This window comes from Phoenix dactylifera, chromosome 2 (genome assembly GCF_009389715.1).
Source record: "Phoenix dactylifera cultivar Barhee BC4 chromosome 2, palm_55x_up_171113_PBpolish2nd_filt_p, whole genome shotgun sequence".
NCBI classification, from domain to species: domain Eukaryota; kingdom Viridiplantae; phylum Streptophyta; class Magnoliopsida; order Arecales; family Arecaceae; genus Phoenix; species Phoenix dactylifera.
In genome coordinates, this window is record NC_052393.1 from 10,323,812 (window position 1) to 10,349,584 (window position 25,773).

At 39.0% G+C, this 25,773-nt stretch overlaps 1 protein-coding gene across 1 annotated transcript in view; it reads right to left on the minus strand.

The window, feature by feature from the left end:
- Positions 1 to 3,274: 3,274 nt before the first annotated feature.
- LOC103705150 (oxysterol-binding protein-related protein 2A) overlaps positions 3,275 to 25,773 on the minus strand; it is a 35,183-nt gene continuing 12,684 nt past the window's right edge. The window contains 9 exon segments of the mRNA XM_008788772.4: positions 3,275 to 3,507; positions 3,589 to 3,783; positions 7,693 to 7,806; positions 7,912 to 8,142; positions 8,218 to 8,358; positions 8,601 to 8,768; positions 10,265 to 10,420; positions 16,714 to 17,162; positions 17,511 to 17,607. Of these exon segments, the coding sequence (XP_008786994.2) occupies positions 3,607 to 3,783; positions 7,693 to 7,806; positions 7,912 to 8,142; positions 8,218 to 8,358; positions 8,601 to 8,768; positions 10,265 to 10,420; positions 16,714 to 17,162; positions 17,511 to 17,607 (1,533 nt within the window). The 3' untranslated portion in view covers positions 3,275 to 3,507; positions 3,589 to 3,606.

The following is a 25,773-nucleotide window of genomic DNA, read 5'->3' on the forward strand; positions in this document are numbered from 1 at the left end:
ATAATAAGCGATGACATCAAGATATTCTTTTTTGGTGAAAAAAAAAGGGAGAAAAACATGGAACTCCAAGTAGAAAATACTTGACAAAGTCAGCGCAGTAGGATAATTATCAACCCATTTAACCCTTCTTTTAGGAGTCCCTAGTTAGTGAGTCAGTCAGCCACTGCATTAACCCTCTCGCAAAACCATGGGCGGCTCCGAAGTATAAGCACCCTCCATTAAGTAATGTCTTTTAAGAAAGGATGGTCAGTGTTGCAGTCCAAGCAATTGATCCATTAAATGGTGAAAGAATCTATCTCTAGCTATGCATTTCTACCTTCAACAAACTCTTTTTTTTTTTTTTTTTTTGATACAATGGCTGCTCACACAGCTCTAATGTGAGTAAAACCAGAAGAGTCTAGAGAGAGAGTGTTGCGCAATGATAGAGGGGCAGCAATATAACATGTCTATAGGACTTCTCCTGAGTATTGAGTAGCAAAGGAGGCAACTCAGTTCGCAACCCTGTTCGCATCCCTAAACACATGCATAGCATGAAAGAAGCCGCAACCCCCCCCCCCCCCCCCCCCCCCCCCACCATCCTGCTAATATCACTAAGCAGCAAGTGGTCACCTCCTTGCCGGTTCTCGTTCCAAATCTATTTGATAATCGTGGCTAAATCCCCTTTCAGGAAGATGCACTCAACCCCTAATACTCGTCTTACATAGGTAATGTTCTCTCAAGCTGCCCTGAGCTCCGCTCCTATGGCTGTTATGTCAATGATGCATTACCCCCCAACTACAATCAACATGAAGTCATGACACATGATCACAAAGCCGATACCTCCTTTGTCTCCACCTATGGACACACTTTCATCGAAGTTCACTTTAAATGGCCGGAGGGTAAGGGCTCCTACGAGACAAGGATGAACCTAGGTGCTGCTGCAGCGAGGTGGGGATTCCAGATGTCCATAGCCATCCCAGATAGGGATGGCAATCGGATCAAATCAGACATAAATAGGTCGGATCAGATGCAGGTCGAGTCAGAAAATCATAAACCTGAACCCGACCTGTTTATTAAACATATCAGAAATTACAACCTGAACCTATCATGTTTAATAAATAGGTAATCCGACTCGACCCGTTTAACCTGTTTAATAAATAGGTAACCTGTTTGCCCAACCTGATCCGACCTATTTAACCTGTTTAGCCCAACCCATCCTGATCCAACCTGTTTAACCTGTTTGCTCAACCCGACCCAACCTGTTTAACCTGTTCCCATGTCTTCATCTTCCTCCTCTTAGTGAGTCCAAAGTTGAACACCTTCTTGAACGCGAAGACAATGGCGAGAGAGAGAGAGAGAGAGAGGGGGGCAGAGACAGGCACAAAGAAATACACCAAACACCATCGAAGAACTTGTCCCACGCCAATGCGAGAGAAAAAGAAAGACGAAAGCGGAGCCACCCACCCACCTCCGGCATTAATCGTTCGATCCGCATCGTCGTCGCCCTACATCTCCGACAGATGCTCCGTCGCCGCCAGCAGTGGCGGCGATGAGAGAGGAGAAGAAGATGATGGAGGGTGCCTTGGAGGAGCTCGAGCGACGGAGCCACTACCTCAGCTCCCTCATCCAACGCACCAAGCTCAAGCCCGACGGCAAGCCGGAGAAGCACTACCACCAGGAGCTGGCGAAGCCTGATAAGGAGAAGCATCACCACCATGACTATCAGCGGCAGGAGAAGAAGAAGGAGGGAGATGAGGTAGTCGATGGCAGGGAGGATGATCCACAGGAGCAGCAGCATAACGTGCATGTGAGGGTAGCAGACATGCCGCCAGAGCTCCAGAAGCGGGCATTTCGGTGCGCCCGTGAGACGCTCACCGCCATGCCCAAGCTCGACAGCAAGCAGCTCGTGCTTGCCCTACTCTCCCTTTATTTTAGATTTGTTGTTCCCCAATCGAACCAATATATTAAATGGGTTAAACAGATCGAACATTTAAAATATGTACCCGGTCCAATTAATAAACAGATTAAACGTATCAATCTGTTTACGATCCGAACATGTTTAGGTCAAATCCAAATCTGTTTATGGCGGATCAAATACGGGTCGGGTTGGCGGGTCGGATCATATTTTGCCGCCCCTAATCCTAGACGAGGTCAACGCAGTGATCATGGTGATCTCAACATAATGACGGAGAGCTCCATCCACCACCATCTCAGTGGGTGCCCTCATGCTCTCAAAGATCCAAGTGTTTTTGTCCAACCAAATATAATAGACCAGATAAGCACAAATGATGCCCCACTCAGAAGTACTCGATCTCTGCAGGAACTTCCTCATAAGGTGCAAAAAGCCCTGTACCAACCCCACGGACCGTAGCAGTGGAAATGAAGCCCTCCTCCAAATCTATGCTACCCGAGGACATCCGAGAAGAGTATGGCTGATGGACTCCTCTATTCAAACATCTCCCATGCAAGTGCAGGATCTGCTTTCTACTTCTTACCCTTTCTCAATTACTGTCACGTGTGCATTCCTAGCATAGGTAAAAATTATTTTTCAAAATTAGATCTTCATGTTGATACTCCGACAGCCCAAACTTGGATTTCCCAAAAGTGAAGATTTGAGTTCAAATCCTTACTTTGAAGGAGTTTGGATAGGATTTGGTTGCGCTTGACGTGACCAAACCAATCAAACTGCACCCGTGGAACCCATGATGCCACTCTTTATTATATGTTGACCGTAACATGACAACAAGGTAGTAATAGATAGAACACATCCAATTTCGTCTTTTAAGTAGCATTTTATTAACCAAAATAAAGTTTGATCCTGCTCACATGCAAGAAGCAAAGGGCCATCAGCCATTCGTCACATGCTTTAGATAGACTATAACCTCACATGCGTAATCATCTAATGCAAGTGATGTTTCCACAAACTTCATACCATGCACAGATATCTGTTAATGTTTAATGCTTCGATTGTTGATAATGATAGTCTACAGCATGTTTATGAAAAATTTTAAAAAGACATCCTAATCTACAGCATTAATGTTTTATACTTAGACATCAGCTTGATCAGACCCCAAAGACAGTGAAAACAAACATGAAGGGAAAAGATGAACTTGATATACAAAATGGCCATAGGGAGTCATTCATCCGGGGATGAGTTCAAAGTGAGCCTTGGTGCAGATTCGAGCCACTCAAGCTTGAACCACATTATATCCAATTCCATTCAGAATCAAATTGACAAGTTTTTAATTGGCTATCTAGCTAAATGAGAAAGACTAACAAGTCATTCACATATCTATGACTGAAAAAACACTGAATACAGTTAATGGCAAAAAATGTAATAATTACTGGAAAAACTGAGAGAACTACTTTATAAAGATTGCCATTGATTGCTGGAACAAGCTATAAATCACCAGCAAAGTACCATGTCCATCTCATGAATAACACAAAAAGAAAAAAAACAATAAAAGAATAACTGGTTGATGCTATATATAAGTGCACGATCGGCGATCTCATTGCTCTACAAGGCATCTGCAATTTCATTGCATGTGTAAGCAAATAGCTTTACAACAAAAGGAGTATGGTAATTACGTAATCCAATAAAATACTTACCTGATCACTTCATTTTCTTTAATTACCAGGGGCAACATTTTGATCTTCAGAAAATTCACCAAATATATCTGGGCAATCATCCCATTTCTTCTGCTTCCTTGCCTCCCAATATCCACCTATATAGCAAAATGTGCCATCCTCGCTATCCTTCCTGAACCATCTTGGTTTCCACCCATTCTCCTGTAACTTTCTTGACTGCACAAAGAGAACAGCACCAAGTATCAGCACTGTTAGGCAAGACAAAGATATAAATTAGCTAACCATTTTAAATAACAAATAAATAAAATATGGACATCAACTGCAGATTCTCAGAGGTGATCATGTCACTCAACGTGAATAATATTTGCAAGAAATATCTCTACCAATCATGGTCTGCCAAAACGGGCCGAACTGCCCACTTCGGGGAGTGTCGAGCCGACCCGGTAAGAAACCGGGTCGGTTCGTTATTTTTTTCAATTCCGGCCCCGAACCGGTCGGAACCGATCCCAAACCGACTGGAACTGACCAAAAAGGGTCTGAACCGATCGGAACCCATGCGAACCGGCCTGGAACCAATCGGTTCAATTCAAACTTGGTGCGAACTGGCCGGTTTGCACCGAGTTGACCCAGTTCTAAACTGGGCCCCCTCTTTTGACTTGTCTGAGGCATTATTTATTGTTGGAAAGGCCTTCTTGAGCCTTTCCAACAATTGAAAGCGGCGGAGAGGTTTCCGCCACTCCCCTTTCCCAACAACTAAAAAATCATACCAATTTAGCAATTCTGAAGAAAGATCCAAGCCTAAATAAGATATGCTTCCTCTCCCCTATCTCATTCTCTCATTTTTTGGGAGAGCTCGAAAAAATGGCTTGAAAATAGCAAAATAAAGGAAAATCATGCCAAAATTTCAATTTGGGCTTGATTTGTTTATATATTGTAAATCTATGGACGATCTACACGATGACATACAAACTTTTAATTTTTAGATTATATATAATTTTTAAAAATTAATAATATATTTTTAGATTAAAAAATAAATAAAATAAAATAAATAAAAATTTAAAAAATATAAAATTAGAAACGTATTAGGGCATGCAAGATACTCTTCATAACAATTTGGTGTCCATTCATTCAAGTTTTGATGTAATCATGCGCACAGTGGCTTAGGCCTAAATTTGAAAAAAAAATTAAAAAATAAGTAGATTTTGATCCATGCCCAAGAGCCTAAATATATATATATATATATAAAATCTATTGTTGGGTTTTACATGAATCTAAGCTGAAATTAATTTTTTAAAATATTAATATTAAAAAATTATTTTTAAATTAAAAAATAATTAAAAATATATAAATGGTACCAAAAATTATGAAAAATTAGTAGTACATATTACATAATTCAGAATTGATTTTCGAGGTAGAAATCATATTTTTCAGAATTTATGATATTTAAACATAATCTTAAATTTAAAAAGTATTAAAAATATATAAATATATAAAAAAATATGAAAAATAGTATTATGTATTAGATAAATCAGATGTATTTTGAATAAAAAAAATTATCTTAGCCATAACAAAATTTTGCTATTTTTAAATAATTAATAAACTGACGTACTTGATAAACCTGCAGAAATGGAGCCATCAAGAAAAAAGGAGCCAAAGCGTGACATTGGCTAGGATCATAGGTAAATGTTCTCGGGTCGGCACCACTAGAAGTGCAACTGGTGCAACACAGAGTTCATGGAAGGAGGGGTAATCAAGTTGAAGCAGCACTTAGTTGTTGGTTACCCCGATGTATCTATATGCCGGAAATGCCCACATGAGGTTCGACAACTGATGAAAAAGCACTTTGCTGATTTTAAAGTAGCGAAGAAGAGAGTTTCCAAGAAGGCATATATGGGCCATCGAGTGGTAGAGCCATCTTTCTATCATTCTAGAGAGTCAGAGGAGGCATCCACTCCAGATGACAAGCACAGATCAGGTTGCCATGCAGGCAAGTTTGGATGATCAGTAGCAGCAAGATGAGCTGGCCAGACATAGAGCTTGATTTGGGCCCTCGTACTACGAGTTGGGCTCCGATTCTGCGAGCAGCAGGACAGATTCAGAGTTCAGAAGGACTTCCTCAGTCAGGAAGGCTATCAGCAGAGGCAGTAGCCGGATTGTATCCATATTGGAGACTTTTAGTAGCTAAAAGAAGTCATCTAAAGATATTCCACCAAGAGCAGCAATCCATAATTTAGATCCACATGCCTTTTCCAGCAGAGATTCGACCAGCAAAGGGTTGACTAAATGCTAAAGAAGGATGTGTGGCGAAATATTGAATCCTATTTCCACTTCAGCCACATCCCAGCGAATGTGACAGACAATACATACTATAGGCCTGCTATTTCCGCCATACAGGCTGCCAGTCCTAGTGTAGATCCTTCAGGCTCGAAGAACATTTACGTTGAGCTTCTTGACAGTAATAAGGAGAAGCTAGAGAAATAGATTGCCTCCTACAAGAGAAAGTGGCCCACATATGGATTGACGGTGATGTGTAATGGTTGGACCGGTCATACTAGGCGAAGCATCAACTTTTTAACATATTGTGATACGAAAACTTTCTTTTACAAGTCGGTTGATATTTCTGATCAGGTACATGATGCCGTATACATCCTGAAACTAATGGAGGTGATTGATTAAGTAGGAAAGGAGAATCTCATGCAGGTCTTCACTGATAATGGGCCACAATACAAAACTGTCAGAGATATCTTGATGGATAGGGACCACGGTGCACGAACTAGTAGAGCCCGCGAGGATATAATTGCATATAGAAGATGGGCTCCTCGAGGTTATTTAGGAGGACACGATGCAGCTACAGATGACCTAGCACGTAGAGTAGGATCCATAGATATATCAGGTTCCGAGTCGTATACTGAATTCTGTTACCTGCATCCACATGTAGACTATAATCCATACGGATATAGATATGGTGCGTTTGTGGCATCTTTCGGTGGCTACTATACTACGCAGCCTGAAGCATCTTACGGCTTAGATTTTGCTATCGGATATTCGGATGGGTCCCTCTACAGCCATATTATGAGCCAGAGGATATTTCTCAAAGCTAAAGCTTTAGCCAGAGATTTGAAAGTGCTTGTAACCTGGTGGGCATTTCTTATGGGATGAACGTACAAGACTACAACGCTGCTTGACTAAAGAGGCGGGCTGATATGCCACTTGACTATGCTCATGATCCAGATATCTACGAGAGGCATCACCACTCGATCCGATTTTAGATATTGATATATATGTTATACTTTAAATATATGCAATTGATGGTATTATTTTATAATTTTTATGTCACCACTTGATTTGAGGATATTTTATGTTCTTTGTAACATACAATATCTCACGAATCATTTTATGATTTGTATCATTTTAAAACAATAAAATGTATCATTTAGATTAAACCGAGAAACATCAAAAAAAATTAAGAAAATATCATAAAACTTTAAATTACACTTAAAATTATTGAAAAAGTTTAAAAAAAGTGATTATCAATTAAAAATTCTTGAAAACGCAAAAAAATAGGCATGCATGCCCTACCCGTACCGACACAGTACGATACTGAACCGGTAGCGACCCGTATGAGCCGTCAACCGGTACGGTTCCTGGAACCGATTCAGCGGATCTTGCTACCAATATTATTTTCTTCGTGTAGATGACTTGATGATCATCTTGTATACAACGATAAGTGTTTTCCACAATGACTCAACCCACAGTGGAGTTGCAAAATCTTGATAAGTTGGGTACAGATCTCGGATACCTTATAGCGAATGAAGTTCCCAAAGGTAAAATGCAAAAGATTTTTTTAATAAAAAAAGGCAATAAAATTTTAACTCTTCAATTAATAAAACTTTAATCTCAAGAATTACCATACCATAATCATCAAGCTTCTGTCCCAACTATTCGAAATTTATCTATCTCGGAAACTACCAGACTAAACTATACAATGATTTGTCTTTTTCTGCAAAGATCTAAGGACCCTCTTAAAAGATCTAAGATACAAGGTGCATGCATGTGTGCGGACACCTGTCCTTGAGGCCCAAAAAGAAAAAAAAGAAATCATGAAAAGAGAGACTGAGGGAATACCATGCGCTGTCTTCTTTCCAATCGCTGCTTCTCTGCATTTGCCTTTTCATACTCCCCATTCTCTAAATACCTCTGGTCTGGTCGAAGTCTAGAATCTGTAGGTGGAAGTTTCTCCTTAATCCGTGATCAAATATTTCGGATCAGAACTATACCAGAAAATAGAAATGAATGAGAGTAAAAAAAGTAGAAGGTAATAAGTTGATTTCATGTCACATCTACCTGTAGTTCTGATGTTAGCTCATTCAGTGTCATTGCAAATGATGACAAGTTATACCGAGTGGGATTAGCAGGAGGCTTACTCCTTTTCCACAATAAGGTATCATTTTGTGTTGAAATACAACCCTTGGTCTTGAATATATCATCATCTATGGTGCAGTACATGCTGTCATCCCATTTTCCCATCAAAGTAGCAACTTTAGTTTTATTGACATCCTCAACAAAGCCTTGCACCTGTGTGGAACAGTTAGACCTCAGATTTCATCAACAAGTCAAACAACAGACAGTAATGAGTATCTATTTTCTTACCTGACGTGGGTTGCGTTCGAGGAGAGACTGGTCTTTGAACTTCAGCTTACATGAATATTGCTGGTTGCCCAGTATGTTCATTGTTCCGTGGTGGTTACAGTATACTTTACCAAAGATGAGGTTATAAATAGTCGTTGTGACCTAACATAGGAAACAAAATGATCAACTTGGCATGAGTAAAGAGAAAACAGATTGTTGTTGCAGAGATGGTAGATCGATCTCTCTCTCTGCATGCATGCATGCGCGTGCATATGGGTGCACATGTGCATGCGTGTGTCTATTTATGTGTGTTCATGTGCGTGGGGACATAGCTGAAGAGAAAATATATTTTGTTGGAGATGAATGTGGACATGTTCGTGGATATATATGCCTACACTGCATACCTTACTCCATTGAAAAATTTCACCATCATCAAATTTCAGGGTCAAGACACCTACAGGATCTAGTTGGATAGTTTGTCCCCAAAATTTACTCCTGAGATTGCTGTCACCCCAGAATTTCCAACCTTTGCCTTCACAATGGCAGGCAATGAGCGTTGGGTGGTGGCTTACCTATTATGGGAAATAGCAAAAAGCTTATATCCAGAAAGAAGACCTCTCATGAAATAAAATTCTGGAAGATTGATATACAGAGTTAAAAGAGCATGATGCATGCTGACCAGTGATTTGGAGTAAGGTGGAAAAACGTAAATGCAAAACTTTAAATGGTGAATGCATATCAGCCATCATGTAACACTCAGATGGTCTACATAAATAGACAAATAAAAGCAGTATTACTTGAATCAATAGAACCCATTTATGAAATGGTCAAAAAGGATGCCATCATAGAATAATATAAAAACTACAGCAATGTAATGACTCCGGGACATTGGTACACAACTATATTTGCTGACTCCAGAGGTTGCGGAGCATGGAATGGAGGGAGAATATTAAATGTTTAACAATGAGTCTGGACCATGGCTCATCTCATTCCAGTTCCAAGATCAAGATAAGCCCTAGGTAGGTCAATACCCAAGTTGAAGGATTAGTACCAATTTCTAGTACATGTTCATTTATTTGACTGAATTGATCACTTCAAAGGTGCCCTCTACAAAATACAGCGCCCACAAATCTGAAGCAGCTATTCTCATGTCCAGTGATCTGAAGTAAGATGTGAGTCTGCCAGCACTAATCAAACTTCAAAAATTCCTCAACTGCAGTGCCTGACTACATTTGATGAATCTACAGGTAGTAGGATTGCACCCAACTTAACCATAACATTGAGTCTGGACGATAGCTCATCTGACAGTGATTACAAGATTCAGAAAAGCCCTATGTAAATCAAAGCTCAAGTTAAAGGACTTGCACTAGTTTCCAGTACACCAAAAAATTAACAAGCTATCTTTCATTTCTTCGAATGAATTGTTCACTTAAAGAGCGGCACTCATAAAATTCAGTACCCATAAATCTGAGGTAGCTATTCTCCTGTCAAGTGAAATGAGTCACTAATTTAACAGAGGAAGTATAAAGAATAGAGATACTTTCATATGAACCCAAAAGTGCACAAATGAAAACAATAAAGGAAGATCATATTTATAAGAGGGAGACAACTAATGAATTAACTAATGTAAAGTCCAGGAAATTGAACATCTTAATGATACCACTTATTCCACGAGTCACTGCACAGAAGATAACAGCATACAATCCGTTGCTGAGTAACATAGGATTAGAGGGAAAAGTTGATTTTTTTTTTCTTTTTTAGTGTGTTTCCCTCTAGGGGCAGGTCAGATAATGACTGGAAATCCACCAGTGATCTTCATGGATCTCATTATACAGATAAGATCATATGAAACTTAACCCCCCCCCCCCCCCCCAAAAAAAAAAAAAAAAAAAACCCAAACAAAAAAAAAGACAAATTCTTATGGCCAGAAACAGAGTACCAAGTACCTTGTTTTCCTATCATGATTTATGTAGCTTGACATAAACCCTCATCTAATGGAGTGGGGAAGAAAATGATACCATGATATAGATATTCTACGCTGCAGGTACAATAATATTCAAATACAGACCTTTTCAGAGAAGAAGTGAATTCCTTTTTCAGGGAAGTCAGCTTCATAAGTCTCCCCTAGCAAAGGATTAAATGGTTTGCAGCGGCGGCCATCCGAAGAAGCATAACCAGAGACTGCAAAGGCAGCTACATTCAGAATTCTCATGAGACTGTTCCCCTAAATACAAGCATGGAAAACTTCAATGTAGGCAAAGAAAAAGAAAGGAAAGAGGTCAATGCATACCACTATATAAGTCCAGGTGACATTCTTTTACATAATAGCATATGCAGAAAAATACAAAGCACACAACAAGTTGGGACTTGAATTAGGAATGCTACTAAAAGCCTTATCTACTAGACCTAGCAGGGAGAAACTTCATTTGTCAGGATAAAAATTAAATCAATCTTCAAGTCAATTAAGAACGAGAAATTCACAAGCATAACAATGTTCAATTTAGTCGCTCATATAATGCACATACACTACTGTACCATGAATCAGTTACCACAGATAGCAGGTACCACCTTCAATAAATTTGAGCAACCAAAGGATGAAAATAGACGAGACAGCTATATTAGCTTACAAGCCTCAAAGTATCCTATTTGTTTCGGTAAAAGCCAATTAAATTTACCACCAAAAAATAAATCATCATATCAGAAGAGTTAATTTGCAGCATGAACAATCATACAATCAACTAGACACAGACCAAGAAATAATTCAGAGAGTATGCTTGATGAAACATGACCAAGTATCACATCATGTGGGTGTTTTGATGGTTGGCATATCACAGTGGTACTGTGGCAGCATCCCAGTGCATCAGATTTTTAACTGATTTTTCACTAGAGACAAATGGGATAGCTGGGCAAAACACCTACAACAAGAGGTCTCTTAGAACTTCCAATTAATGCACATATTACCTCATCAGAAAGAGCAATGGGAATACCTTAATACAAGGCAGGGATAAAGTTAAGGGAAACAACCAAGTCTAAGTAACTACCTCATATTGAGAATCCAGGATGTGCTAAAAATGTGCAGAAGGAAGCATAAAGCCTAATGGTGACAGTGATTTTAAGGACAGTTTACAAAGCATGTAAAGAGGCTTTTCAATTATCCACAACCACAAGATTCAAATAAAGAATGTTTAAAGGTTTATGTTGGAAAATACTTTTACAGATACAACATTTATGTTTGAGATACTTTTTCACATACAAGGATAGACTAATATAATGTTTCTCTTTTTGTCATCTTCACATTTTATACATAACAAAGGCAATGCAAGTGTATGGCTTAATGCATAGTGGATTTGCCCACTAACAGTGACTTATTGCAGTACCATGCATCCTATCCAACCAAGGATTTAGGCCCCGCAGGAATAGGATGGTACTGTTGGTACTTGGTACCATACTATTCCAATAAGAACCAAGACTTGAACACCTGTGAGAAATTGGTCCGGTAAAGGGCTGGGATGTCCTGCCCATCGTGTTCGAAACCGATCAAGATTGACTAAATAAAGGCTAGTTCGGCCACTGCCAGGTGCAACTTGAGTAGGTTGCTTGATTTCAAAATGAAAAAGAGAGAGCAGTAGGGGGCCATGCTCCCTTTCTCTTTGTCTTAGTCACAGGCCGAAGTGCAAGCACAGATCGAGAAACAAAGGAGAGAGAGAGGGAAGAGGGTGAGGGTGAGGAAGGGCGAGGAGAGATAAGGGGAAGAAGGTCTGATCCATCATATCCGCATAGCGATTCAGTCTCCTCGATGCTTGAAAACGCATGCATACTGTCCTTATAATTGGGGGTGGGGGTGGTGGGGGGGGGGGGGGGGGGGGGGGGGTGGAACTTGCATCTTTTGTTCAAGCCCATTCTGAGGGAGACTGCTTTGCTCCAAAGCAATCTGCACAATGGATTAATCCATTACATCAAATAGAAATGCCCTTTCTTTCTTTTCCACCAGCACTATTCACTACAATCTTAATTGTAGCATCTACTCACCAATCATCTCAAGTCCCCACTTGCTCTTCCTCTTGGGCATTTAGATTGGAATCTCATGGCCATCCTTCTGGTGATGTGGAATTTGTTGGTTCAGCATCCCTTAGGAGAATTAAATACATCCTTCAACCAGAGAATAATATGAGTGAATCCTATTATCAGTTTTTTCTACTTAGCCGTTTCATCCTAAAGCAGTATGGAAAGGTTTCCAATGGATCTCTCTCCCTCTCAATCAGCCTAGGAGCCTGAGTTTGTTTCGGCAAGGAAGGATCTAATTGGACATTCTAGTGACAGTTTGATCCAATCAATTTTGCTTCCTAGATCTAGAAAAAGGAGGCATGTTCCTATAGTTTTCTATCATTTTTATGTGTCTGTCTATGGTTCATCACTCATCAGGATGTTGGTGGCTTCAATATCTGCAACTTAAGGCATGACATCAATAGATCTCAACTACATTTTTGGTATCTTCAACTTAGTGGCATTATATTGATCAATAGGTTTACTCCTATATGATGGCATTTGTTGTATTATTTCTGCATCTTCACATTGCCAAGTTTGGAACAGATTGGAAGATTGAGTTGAAAAAGTGATTAAATCCTAATTATACTTAGTACTCCTTTGACGACTAGCCTGCTGAGAATGCTGGGCAACCATCTTGGACATTCAATATTTCATATATGGATATTGTTTTAAGCTACAAACAATGAATTCAATCCTTTGTTCTTCTATTCCAACGAAGACTAATCGAGGAGAATCATCACCAGACCCACTGTGGACCACTCTACCAATTTCGAGGAGGTCTAGACAGGAACTAGGAGCAAGATCCATCATATCAAAAGCCCAATTGCACACCCAATCTTACAGAGGCCATAATTTTCCATACATGATCTGATTGAGGCGCTCTTTTATTTGAAGTTGGGTGATTTTTCAAGATTCATTACGATGTGTTAAAGGTTTGTCATATGCAACTATTAGGGGAGTACGACAATATCCAAGCCTCCAAACAAGACAGTCAAAAAAAGTTTTCTTTTTAGGTAAGATTTTGGTCGGGCATAACTTACAATCCTGAAAGAATTAGACAAAGCAGCTAAAGAAAAAGGTAATGTAGGAGTCAAGATTTAAGTCCAAGAGGATTTGAGCTTTTTTATGATTATTTCCACTAATCATGGCTATTTTAAGAAAGCTGCAACCACTTACAGCTAAAAGAGGAATCCAACTAGGATTTTGTAAGGGCATACTCTCACTAATATAAATAGAGAGATCATAGTCAAATTAAAAAAAAATTAAGAAAAGAAAAAAGGAACTTAGAACCCTACTTTAGCAAATTCTCTTATTTTCTATTAACTCTTTGAGAGATCTGAGTTGAGTGGATTAAAGAAAATCCTTTCTTCTCTCTAATCAAATCAAATACTCGCAAATTTCTAAATAGCAAGTTATCATCAGTCTCAAATGTACCTTTGCCTCAAGTTTGAGCCTCATCATCAACATATACTTCACATGGTGAAACCTCGAGCCAAATTATGGTAGGAACAATTGTTCTTGATACAACGTTGTTGCATATGCCTAAACCCACCCAACTTAATCATACCTTATCAAGTTCCACCTAACTCGAGGCTTGAATATGTGGTGGTTGTTGCATCTCAACCTCTTCTATTCATTCAATTATCCTAGTTCCTAGTGGTGCTCAAATCATCTAAAACAAGCATGATTTTGAAGAAGCAAGATCAAGGTTCGCTGTCTCGGTACTAGATCTCGTACCGATGCCACACTAGCACAGTGTCAGTATGATACGGTACGAAATTTTTTTTGCATACCGAGTGTCGATATACACCTATATCGAGTACCGGTACCGAACTGGTACGGTATGCCCCATACTCTCGGTTCGGGCCGGTATAGTATACCATGAGCAAAATTATGACTAGCACATCATCAATTACTTGTACCTTGAGACCATAAATTACCATGGCCAATCTTAAGAGAATCTCACTTCACAATTCTCATATTTAAGCCATTTATCTCTAGTTGGCCAACATTAGTAAATGTAAATTTAGTACATGTAGCTTCATCAAACTTTTTAGTCATTTAAAGATTTAACCTTAACTTGCATCTTTGTTGCATCTTGTATTACTTAGTCTTGAAAAATTTTTTGACTTTAGGGCTATGTTCACTGGTCGTGATTTTGGGCACCCCAATGCCCATATCTGCCCTACAAGTTGTTCCTCTAATATCCAATCTTAGTGGTTGCTCAACTCTTTAATAAGTTATATACACATGTTCAGCCTGTATATGTCTATAACTCAACTTGTGGCTTATGCTCTTTTACTTTCAAATTGCTTACCCATGAACCTCATACAAGTTAGAGGATTTATACAAGTTGTAGAGTTAGGATGCTTCCATGATATCCCTTCTCCATGTGAATGGCTCATCACTGATGGTAAAAAATAAATGTCAAAAATGGAAATGTACTTGTTCTTTACAAGAAATAACTATCACATGCACTCAAAGAGCAACAAGCAATACAATAACATGAGTACAAAAATTACCATAAACTCTAGCAAAATGCGACTAAAGTTTGAACTATAAGGCCAATGCTTCAATAAATTAAATGGACTAATATAGGTTATGGTATCATGGACTTGATCCTTCTTTCGTTTTTTAAAAGACATTATTGGGTTTAACTAAAAAATAATAATATTTCTTTCTTCAGATTGTATAATCCCAACCACCAATCCAGTTTTCATTCATTTATAAATCACTTATAAATTCAACATTGCCTTGGACTGAAAGACAGGATATCGGCTTTTTAGACTTTTAAAACATGGCAAGCAGTATTGCTTTCAAATGAAGAATCATCTAGACCTATTGGAGTTTTGACCATCAAGCTAATATACCCAGTTCTATTCTATTAGCAAATGAATCATTGCCTGGAAAGAAAAGCCAAGCAATTACCTTCTAAATTCGTTTTCCTTAATTTCAAAAAATCCATTTAACAATCAAATTGTATACTTTCCTAGAGAGATTCCATCTAGCTCTTGTAAGGATCTGACAAACAACTTACCATTTATGGAAAACTTAACATTAATCCTACAGATGATCATTTTCATGAAAACTAGGATTTTACAATCACAAAGCTTCAATCAACAAATTGTCCGCCAATAAGGTGATAAGAAAGTAGAAAATCCTCCGTACCACAAAGACAAATAATTAGGTACCAGAGATACAAAGAATTATGGTCATCCCAAATTAATGCCTCGGGTTTCTAATCAGACAAATATCACCAAAGGGAAGAATAGTGCGACCAAAAGTAATTCGCCTAACTCGGCAACTAAAAGCATTCCTCTCTCCCATAGATGGTTCAGAGAACCAGGCAAGCAAGTGCCGATGGAGGCACTGAAGGATCAGCCCAGTCTGGGAGGACACCAATGGCATGGTGATTGAACCAAGTGGACCTAAGGGGTTGTCAGCAATGCTGGCCACAGTATTGGTGAATCCCGACCTCACAAAGCAAAGTCTGAGTGACTCCAAGGATGACAAAGAAGACTGCTTCGGATTCCCAAGCAGTGGTAACAGAGAATTACAAAGCTTCTGGTGTGCAAGAGGAGTCTCAAGTCTGTTAATCTCTCCTCTCATTTAGCCCTTTTTCGGTTCTAACAGGTTACTCTCAAGCTTGCTGACTCCACAAGGTCTAAGTCACATGGTGTTAATGTTCCCTTGGATTGACATATCAGGAGACTTCATCTCTTTGCCTCCAGGAAAGGTTTTAGATACCATAGGTTACTTGGGTTCTTATCTCCTATCGATTCCTTTTGCCAGTCTTCTTGTGTTTTTGAAACCCCCAGCCCCTAAACTACCTTAATTTTTTTTCTTAGTATTAACAAATCTTTGCACGTCTTTGAAGCTATTATTTTTTTTCTTTAGATTGAGTATTCTTCTGCTTTTGTTGTGATAATTTTCCTTCATGTTTTTTGGCATTGATGGACATATTTAGATGTATCCATTCTTTTTTAATTCAATAAACTGAGGTTGTCCTTACCTTTTACCAAATAAAAAAACACTAGCCTAAATCGATAATCTTGGAATTGGAAATATTTCTTGCACGCAACTATGCTATTCTAAAAAATGATATCCATTGCCTCAAAGAATAATGGTCTTAGTTAATGTTTCAACAAGCAAATAATATGGAGAGGTTCTTGAATTCAGCTTATGGCTCGCTTATTTTCCAGATCATTTCTTTAAGATGATCTTCGGATACCAAGAAAACATTCATGAAGTTTAAGAAACATGATCTTTCTTAGGATTTTAAATTATACTATGAATTATTAAAAAATGAAGAGTCTATTTTTCATCTTCAATAGCAGATAGCAAAATGTTAAAAAAAAAATCTATAGAAAGGTTAGACATTCTTGTACAAGTACATAAAGATACATGAGATTTTTAGCAGCAATCAAATTTCACATCAATTTAAAGGAGAATCTGAAAATTGATTCTTACCATTTTCCCATACTCATATGCTCGATCCAACAGATAAGAGTATTCCAAGTCCTCAAAACACTTCTGAAGTGTTGATAGTGGTTCATTAAAGTAAACCGGAAGGCAAACTCGCGTGAGATCTTTTCCAACATTATCTTTGATCATCGACCAAAGGCTGACACCTTTTTCCTTCTCAACAGGATCAGGCAATTTTGTACGCCTCCTGATATATGGAAATGTATTATGACCATTTGGCTCTATTTCAAGATCCATCATTTCCACGGTTCCTAAGCAATTTGCAGTACCCCAACTTTTATCAGCATGGTCTGAAGCTCTTATTTTAGAGGGACAGACAACAGTGGAATCACTAAAACTCTCCTTTGCATCAAAAAAGTAAGGCTTGCCCTCATCTGATAATTCATCTAGATCTTGCTTTTCAACATCATCAGATGATTCTGTGGTACTATACTCTGACCAAAATAAACAACTTTGTGAAGAGAAAAAAACTTTTAATCACTAAAAATGACAAAACAACATTATTTATGCTCAATATGTGCATCTAAAAGTTGTATATGCCATTCTAAAATTCCAGAATTGAATATAGCTTCTTAAAATAATTATAAGATGTATAGTCAGTATTTTATTTTTGGGTAAGTTTGAACATCAATCTTTCATAGACATAAGAAATGAACTGTTCAGATAGGAGTCTAGCACATGACAGTAACTGATTTCTAGAAGAACAGTGAAAATTTCAAAAGAATATGCAACAGAAAAGCTGTTGGAATACAGACATAAATTGTGGTAGAAATATGAAATACCACTGTATTTTCCATGCTCTGAGCAAGAACATTCATGCTTCAGCAACTGCAATGGGCCTTCATGGATTGTTGTGGTCACTTCATCAGAATTAACTCCCTGAACAAACAAATGTCACTCTCAAAAAAGTAAACAAACAAATCAACTATATGTTCCTAACAAAGTTTTCCCAATTAAGAAAAGCAATCATGTTGATCATTTAGAAAACCATACTTAATTTCACACAGTAATCTGTTTTTCACGACAAAGTAACTAAATCTTCTATACAGGCATATGCAGGTGTTGGGAGAAAAGCTACCTCAGTAAAATGACTAGCAACACCAAAAATCTGAAAGCCTTCTATTCCTAAAAGTCATACAGATATATAAATAATCAATTATACATCTACAACCCACAGTGGACAACATATCTTCTAAAGCACAAAAATGTCAACTGCTTATGCACAAGAAACTGCAACAACCTTGTTCAATCTCTTTATAGCTAGAATAATCCATCTCCATATATTTTGGATCACGTAACCAAATTCGCTGATCATGCTGTTAAGACCAGCAAAGATAGTGAACTTCAGTTAATGCTTTAGGATACCAGATGGGAAAGATCACACCTTAAGTAATTTTATGTATAAAGCTACCGTTGCAAGTTAGCATGTGAGGAGGCGTGCTCGCTTGTGAAGATGGATCCATAAAGCCAAATTGGTTACCAATCTCGTATTGAGTTCTGTTCCAAGTCGCCATTCAATGACACCACCCTCGGCCCCCACTTGGCTCTCCAAACTATATGCTCTCCCCTGATCTTTGCTTCGCTCTTCTCACTCTCTATCCTCCCCTAGACTCTATCTTTTCTCTCTATCCCTCTTGGTTGTGTTGTAGATCTACGCCCTCGTTCCCCACCCAAGTGGGATGTTATAGACCTCATGCCTAAGGAATCACAATTCAGACCTTGCAGGAAACTAGATATGACTAAAGAACAGGTGCCATTTTTTTAGATAAGAATTGAAAAGTCGAAGACAAACAGCCATTCCAAGGACAACAAGAAGACAAGCATGCAAATTTTTTAGACTTGCATCTAACAGGTAAGCAAAAACATTGAAAATTAGACTGCTCATGTACTTGTATAATTTTTACTAAGACGGTCTCCTCTATATGCAACATACTACCAAAACCTCATGTTCTAATACATCGTAGCTGGAATTGGTATAGATGACGAACTTCTGGCGGCTCTGCGTAATGTCATTTATAAGATAGAGCCTTATCCAGAAGTCGCGACCCTATATCTAGAAGAGGTAACTTAACTTAAGTGACATGTGTAAGTTAACTGGTATCTTCTATTATTAATATAGTACAATATGATTTTTTTTCACATATCAAATTATTTAAAGAGGGCAGCAATAGCGAGCAGGTATGTTACATATCAAAAGGATATTCACCTGATGTTAGATGGTTATTAATATGGTACTATCTTATATCTATTTTTCTTCAATATTTTTACAGGTGAATAATGAATTCATTTTGGGCTATCCACGAGAAATCGTAAGCGGGATAGCTATCCGGATCCTCTCCCAGACAGTGTCCTCGACTGGCTGTGAGCGCAATTGGTCCACCTTCGCCCTCATCCACAGTAAGTAGAGAAACCGTTTGACATAAAAGCGCCTCAACGATCTTATATATGTCCACTACAATCTAAGGTTGAGACTAATGCATTCAGAAGAAAGTGGAGCTCAATTATGCAGATATGATCTATAATGCTTTCGTTGATGATGACGATGATCCTATAATCGGATGGCTTGTGGGCCAGCAGCAGGAGCCGGAGCTTGATGAGCCTGGATCGCCTCCACGACCAGCCAGCTTCATAGCCAGCGAAGCTAGGATCGATGTAAGACAATGGGTTGAGTGCAATATTCCATGCATTTCTACAGCTGATCAGCCATAGCCACAGCCACAGCCACAGGAGAGCCAGTCACCATATAACTTCTTATCTAAGACATTCTCTAAGAGATATGATCGAGAGATGCTCGGATGAGGCCGCTACGATATCCGGTCGACTCGGTTAGGAAGGCGACATAGCCAGGCAGAGAGGGACATGAAGGGTAAGAAGGCAACTGCCCAATAAACCAAAAAGAAAAACAAAGGGCACCTGCAGCTCCAATAAAAAGTTTCGAAAAGAAGTCCTGGAGCAGCAGCAATGACAGTTCTGATGGTCATGGATCTGCTAGCAATGGAGGGAGTAGAGGACAGGAGACAACCGCAGTGTAGTCTTCGATTCATTGGTGGAGTTCCAGTTTACATATACTACACAAGATAGGAACCACGCTGGATGATCTGATAGAGCCCACGAGAATACAATTGCATATAGGAGACAGGCTCCTCGAGGTCATTCAGGAGGACACGACGTAGCGGCAGATGACCACGCACGTAAGTAAGATCCATAGACGTATCAGATTTCGAGTCGTATATTGGATCCTATTATCTGTAGCCACAGACAGTCTATAACCCATATGGATACAGATATGGATATGGTGTGTCTGAAGCATCTTTCGGTGGCTACTATCCTACACAGCCTGGAACATTTCACGGTTCGGATTTTGCTGCCGGCATATTCGAATGGGCTTATCCACAGCCGTATTATCAGCCAAAGAATACCTCTCAGAACCAGAGCTTCAGCGAGAGTGCTTATAATCCGAGTAAGTTCCTCATAGGATGAACATACAAGACTACAATATCGCTTGGTTAAAGGATGGGTTGATGTGCCTCCTAATTATGCTGATGATCCGAATATCTACGAGAGGCATCGCCACTAGGAGTGGCAAAATATGACCCGACCCGCCAACCCGACCCGTGTTCGACCCGCCATAAACAGGTTTGGGTTTAGCCTAAACAGGTTCGGGTCGTAAACAGGTCGACCCGTTTAACCTGTTTATTAATTGGGTCGGATACGGGTTTTAGATGTTTGACCCGTTTAAACCGTTTAACCCGTTTAACTGTTAGGCAGGTTAAAACAGGTCTAAACAGGTTAAACGGGTTTAAACAGGTTAAACGGGTTAAACAGGTCTAAACAGGTTAAACGGGTCTAAACAGGTCTAAATAGGTCGGGTTGGGCAGGTTAAACATGTTGGGTTGGACAGATTAAACAGGTCTAAAACAGGTTAAACGGGTCAGGTTGGGCAAACAGGTTAAACAGGTCGGGTCGGGTTGGGTAAAACAGGTTACCTGTTTATTAAACAGGTTAAACGGGTCGGGTCGGGTTACCTGTTTAATAAACAGGTCAGGTTCAGATTTGCAATTCCTGACCCGTTTAATAAACAGGTCGGGTTCAGATTTATAGTTTTCTGACCCGACCTGTATTTGACCCGACCTGTTTATGCCTGACCCGACCGATTGCCACCCCTAATCGCCACTCGATCCGATTTTAAATATCAGTATGTATTGGACTTTAAAAGTATATAATTGATTGTATCTTAATTTGAGAATATTTTTATGTTGTTCATTTATGATTCGTATCATTCTAAAGCAATAATATGCATCATCTAGGATAAATTGGAATCATAGAAATATCAAAAACATCAAAAAAATATCAAAAAAATATCACATTAGACTTAAATTTATAAAAAAAGTTTGAAAAGAGAGAAAACTACAAAAAATAGGGTGTGTCGGTCCATGAATTAACATGCCCTACAGGTTCGGGTCGGTTCCGTTCGGCCCGAACCGGTACCGGAACCCATACCGGTCGGTTCAGCCCGAACCGGTACCGGGCACCGACCAGTACAGGTCCTAGTACCAATTTAGCGGACCTTGCACCCGTCTCTATAGTTATAATTGTATAAGTCTCGATTTTGATCTAGAATCCAAATTATTCTACTAAAAAATCAAGTCCTGCTTTTTCTAATTGATACCTAGTATTTTGGGCCAAATTCTTGTAGCTCAGTATGATACTGAGCCTCATCACCACCACTCAACATGGAATAGTAAAACTTTGATGGAGTTTTATATTTTTGAAGGGCAAAAATTTCTTTTAAAAGTAGTCTTTTATTCATGACCAATTTTTAGGAAATTCTTAAGAACATTCCCCTCTTGGTAAGCAAGCTAATTGCTAGCTATAGCAGTAGACTTGCACGAACCCAAGTAATTACAAGGGTTGATATGCAGATATGCAAGAGTGAAGGATTCGTATGTAAATACAACATTTTCAAATGATTACATGTAATATCTCAAAAATATATTGGTGATGATCTGTAATATGTCAACAGTATTTACACAATCACGAGCAGTACATATCAACCAAAAGAAGAAAGCCATATAGAAAATACCAAGTTATTGACACCACAAAATATGAGTCATGCGCCAGTACCCAAACAAAGCATTTAATTTTTATCTTTGATCCATAAATAATAATGCTAACATTTTAGCCTATTTGAGATACATATGCATGTTATACTATTGGTATGCTATACGATCGGTACCGGTCGTACCGGATGTACCGTACCCCGTACCAATGTACATACATAGACACGCATATGCATGTGGATGCGCATATAAGACAACATACTAAACATTATATCTATTACAAGATTTGATAGTTCAAAATTGATTATGGACCTTCAAATTCGAGATCCACAGTGTTGATCATCATCAAGACACCAAAAAATCATAGGTTTTGATTATCCTTAACCTACGCATCAAGTATGTGCAAAATTAGACAGCTTTAATGACGTATTATGATGTTTTGCTATGAACGCAAGCATCAAAACCAAGGTTTAAATATAACAGGTGCACTAACAAGGGTGTGTACCAAGGTTGGCGGAACCGTCCCGAACCTTCCAGTTCGGGGCGTCCCGAGCCGTACCGGCGGCTTATCAGAATGGTTCCAGCAAAGAAACCAAAACGTCGTCGCCGGAAAAGAAGAAGAGAAAAGAGAGGAAAAGAGAGAGTGAGTAGGAGAGGGAGAGAGGGAGGCCGGCGGAGGCCTCCGCCACCTACACCTGCATCGGCCCTCTGCCGGCCTCCCTCCCTCTCCCTCTTCCTCTCCCTCTCTCCTCCGCTCGCTCTTTTTCTCTGTCCCATGGTCTCATGTATCGCTACAAGCCCGATACGGTACAGCGTGGACTCGTACCGACTCATGCCGCTGGACAACTGGTATAATGTCTGATACCGGCACAGCAGACCCTGGCTTATACCATAAGGATCCTGCTGATAAAGACTATCGATGGGTACACAGAATTGACCGATACACCTCGGTATAGATTTTTCTTGGGTTACTTTCAGATTTAGGCAACTTTTACGTGCAGCTTTTGAGGTTCAACCAAAACCTCAAAAATCATTAAAGTATGATAGCATATTAATACATGACTCCCACCTTGCTTTTGCTATGCTAGGTGCCATGGATACCATACCACTAAGGTAGGTAATGGTGCAGGTACCGTATAAGTACTTCAAGCCTTGACATAAACATTTGTACATGTATATATTTATGGATGCACATGTACACATGTATCTATCCATATACATGGATATGTGTAGGTATGTATGTACATATCTATGTATATGTATATATGTATACCAACCATTCAGACTTGTTCCAAGTAGTTGGTTTCAGCTTTATTTATAATAGTGACTACACTAGAAGTCATGCCCATTTATATGAAATTATTATATGCATCAGCTAACAAATGATGCCGGACGATGAATCATAATGAGACTGAAGCACAGATATGGATATGGGACACAGAAACAACAGGATATAAACACGTTGATATGACAAACCTAAAACAAGTAGATACGATATGACTAGGACGTGTAAATGAATATATATGCATTTATACATTCTTATGTATATAAAAAATCATCTGTAAAGCGTGGTGGGCTATCAACATAGGTGTCCAGGAGCCTAGGCGACGCTAGGCAGTGACCCTCCTATAGCCTAGACGATAGCCTATGCAATTAGATGACGCTCATGTGACAGAATATTACAAGGTTTGTTTAACCAATGATTAAAACTTGCAAGAATCTCAATAAACCATCAACATCACATGACCCAAGGATTCATCATTACATATTAGTGCATGAGTTCTACTTGAAACGTAATACACTAGTGTGATATTATTTGATTTAAACTTAAAGAATACTAATGCACAACACCCTTGTTGTCTTAGCTCAAATGTCTTAGCTCAAGTGTGATATTATTTAATTTATTTGGTGGAGTACAGGGGATTACAACTCTCTAACCCCACTAAATTCTGGCCAGGTTCTCTATTTAACAAAGGATAAGCTCTACTAACAACAAAGAAAATCTCCAATCCACATAGAAAGCAGAAGCATGTTAAACTAAAGTGATTCCGCAACTCATACAGAAAAGTTTGTTAAAAAAAGAAAGAGGGAATAGAAAATTGTTACATTGACTATATATAAAAAAACAACACCAAAAAAGGAAGCATAACAAGGATCCCATGGAAGCCCATCGACAAACAAAACAGTCACCCCCAACACAACACTCATACACTTACAAAAATAACAAGAAACTGACACTGAAGAGATAAAGCCGATTTTTTTCAACTATCACAACAAAAACCCAACAATCAGAAAAGCAAGATCCAATTTTTGGTTAGAAAAATACAAAAGAAATGCAAATAATCCAAATCCAGCAGCAAAACGAAAAAGAAATGAATAAGAGGAGGGAATATGATACAATGGTCTCAAATTGCTTGGCTCTTCCAAGGCCTTTGTAATAGAGGATAAGCTCTGTTTAGGGCTTTCCAGCTAAGAGCGGGCAAAAATGCAAGACAGAGATTAGCTTGACACCTCTTGAATCCTTACCTGCAGCCTCTAGTCATCATTCGGCTGCTGCCATAGTGGATTGCTGCTGCTTGCTATTCAAACACCTCCATTTCTCACCTAAGATGGAGAGCATAGCAAGGGCCTAGGGTGGAGTCATGGAGAGTGAAGAGATTGGAGAAGAAGAACTTCTAGCGCACGGTCCTTTTCTCCGTTAGTTGATCTGGTTTGGATCAAAATGGTCACTTGGGCGAACTTCAAAGGTTGGAATGGGTTATGCTCGATAAGGCTGGTGCAGGTTGGGCCAGCGACCCGAAGGAATTGCGCACCCAAGGTGATGCCCAATCACCAGGCAAGCGACCAAAATGAAGGTGAGCACCAAAGTGGCAGGTTTTTCAGGTGAGCCTTGCCTGGGCAAGCTAGGCTAGGCGAGGTACCTAAGCACCACCCGTAACAACTTTTGCTATCAAAATAACGTAATCCATACTTTATGGGATATCATCAACTTTTATAAGCTCATCATTAAGTCATCAATCAAATCCATAAACCCGAGTTCACAATTCATATTTTAATACAATGATTTTTTATCATGAAAGGAAAAAAAGAAAACATCCTCCCCTCATTTTAGAACGTATTAGGGGAGTATATCTAGTGTATGCAAAAAGTATCCAAAGTGTTTTTTCAAAAATTTTCAAAATAGAGTACTTTACAAAAGTATCAAACACATATCTAAGAAGAATCTGACAAGCATCTCTACACATACATGTTCAATACAGACACCGCATGCAATTTGAATTATCCATAGCAAGGTTCGTCGTCTCGATTCCGGATCCCATACCCGGTGCCACACTAGCACTATGTTGGTATGGTACAGTACGGTGACTTTTCGACGTACCGAGTGTTGGTACGCCATCTGTCCGGATACCGGTACCAAATCGGTACAATACGGTATGCCTCATACCGTCCGGTTCGCACTAATATGGCGAACGATGATCCATAGTTCCTTATAATGAGATATAAGAGGAATAAGTTGATCCTGAAAGATGCATTGTCAAATACGTAGGATTAGAAGGAATTTGCAATCATATATACCAAAGCCTTTGTTAGAGGATTGCACTACTCTTTCCTAGATTGATTGACCTATAACAAAGCCATAAGTTCATAAACTTAACTGCTAAGCTTGTATATAGAAAGTTGCCCATCCAAATTGAACCATCTATAACCATAATCAAGTCATGCTCATGTAAATACTCATTTTTTACACAAATAGTTATAATAGATTTTATATAGCCATGATACAAAAATTGACCAATTAGAGTTAAAAATAAAAAAACAAAAACCATAAAGAGTTCCAATCAGGATTCCAGTGCCATAGTGTAAACAATATGCAAAACTCTCCTATTTAAAAACAAAAATGGGGAAGGGGGAGGGTATAACATAATTATAGTAAATACACCATATTAGATTATCTTGGTGGACCACCAAAACAGAGAAAGGCGAT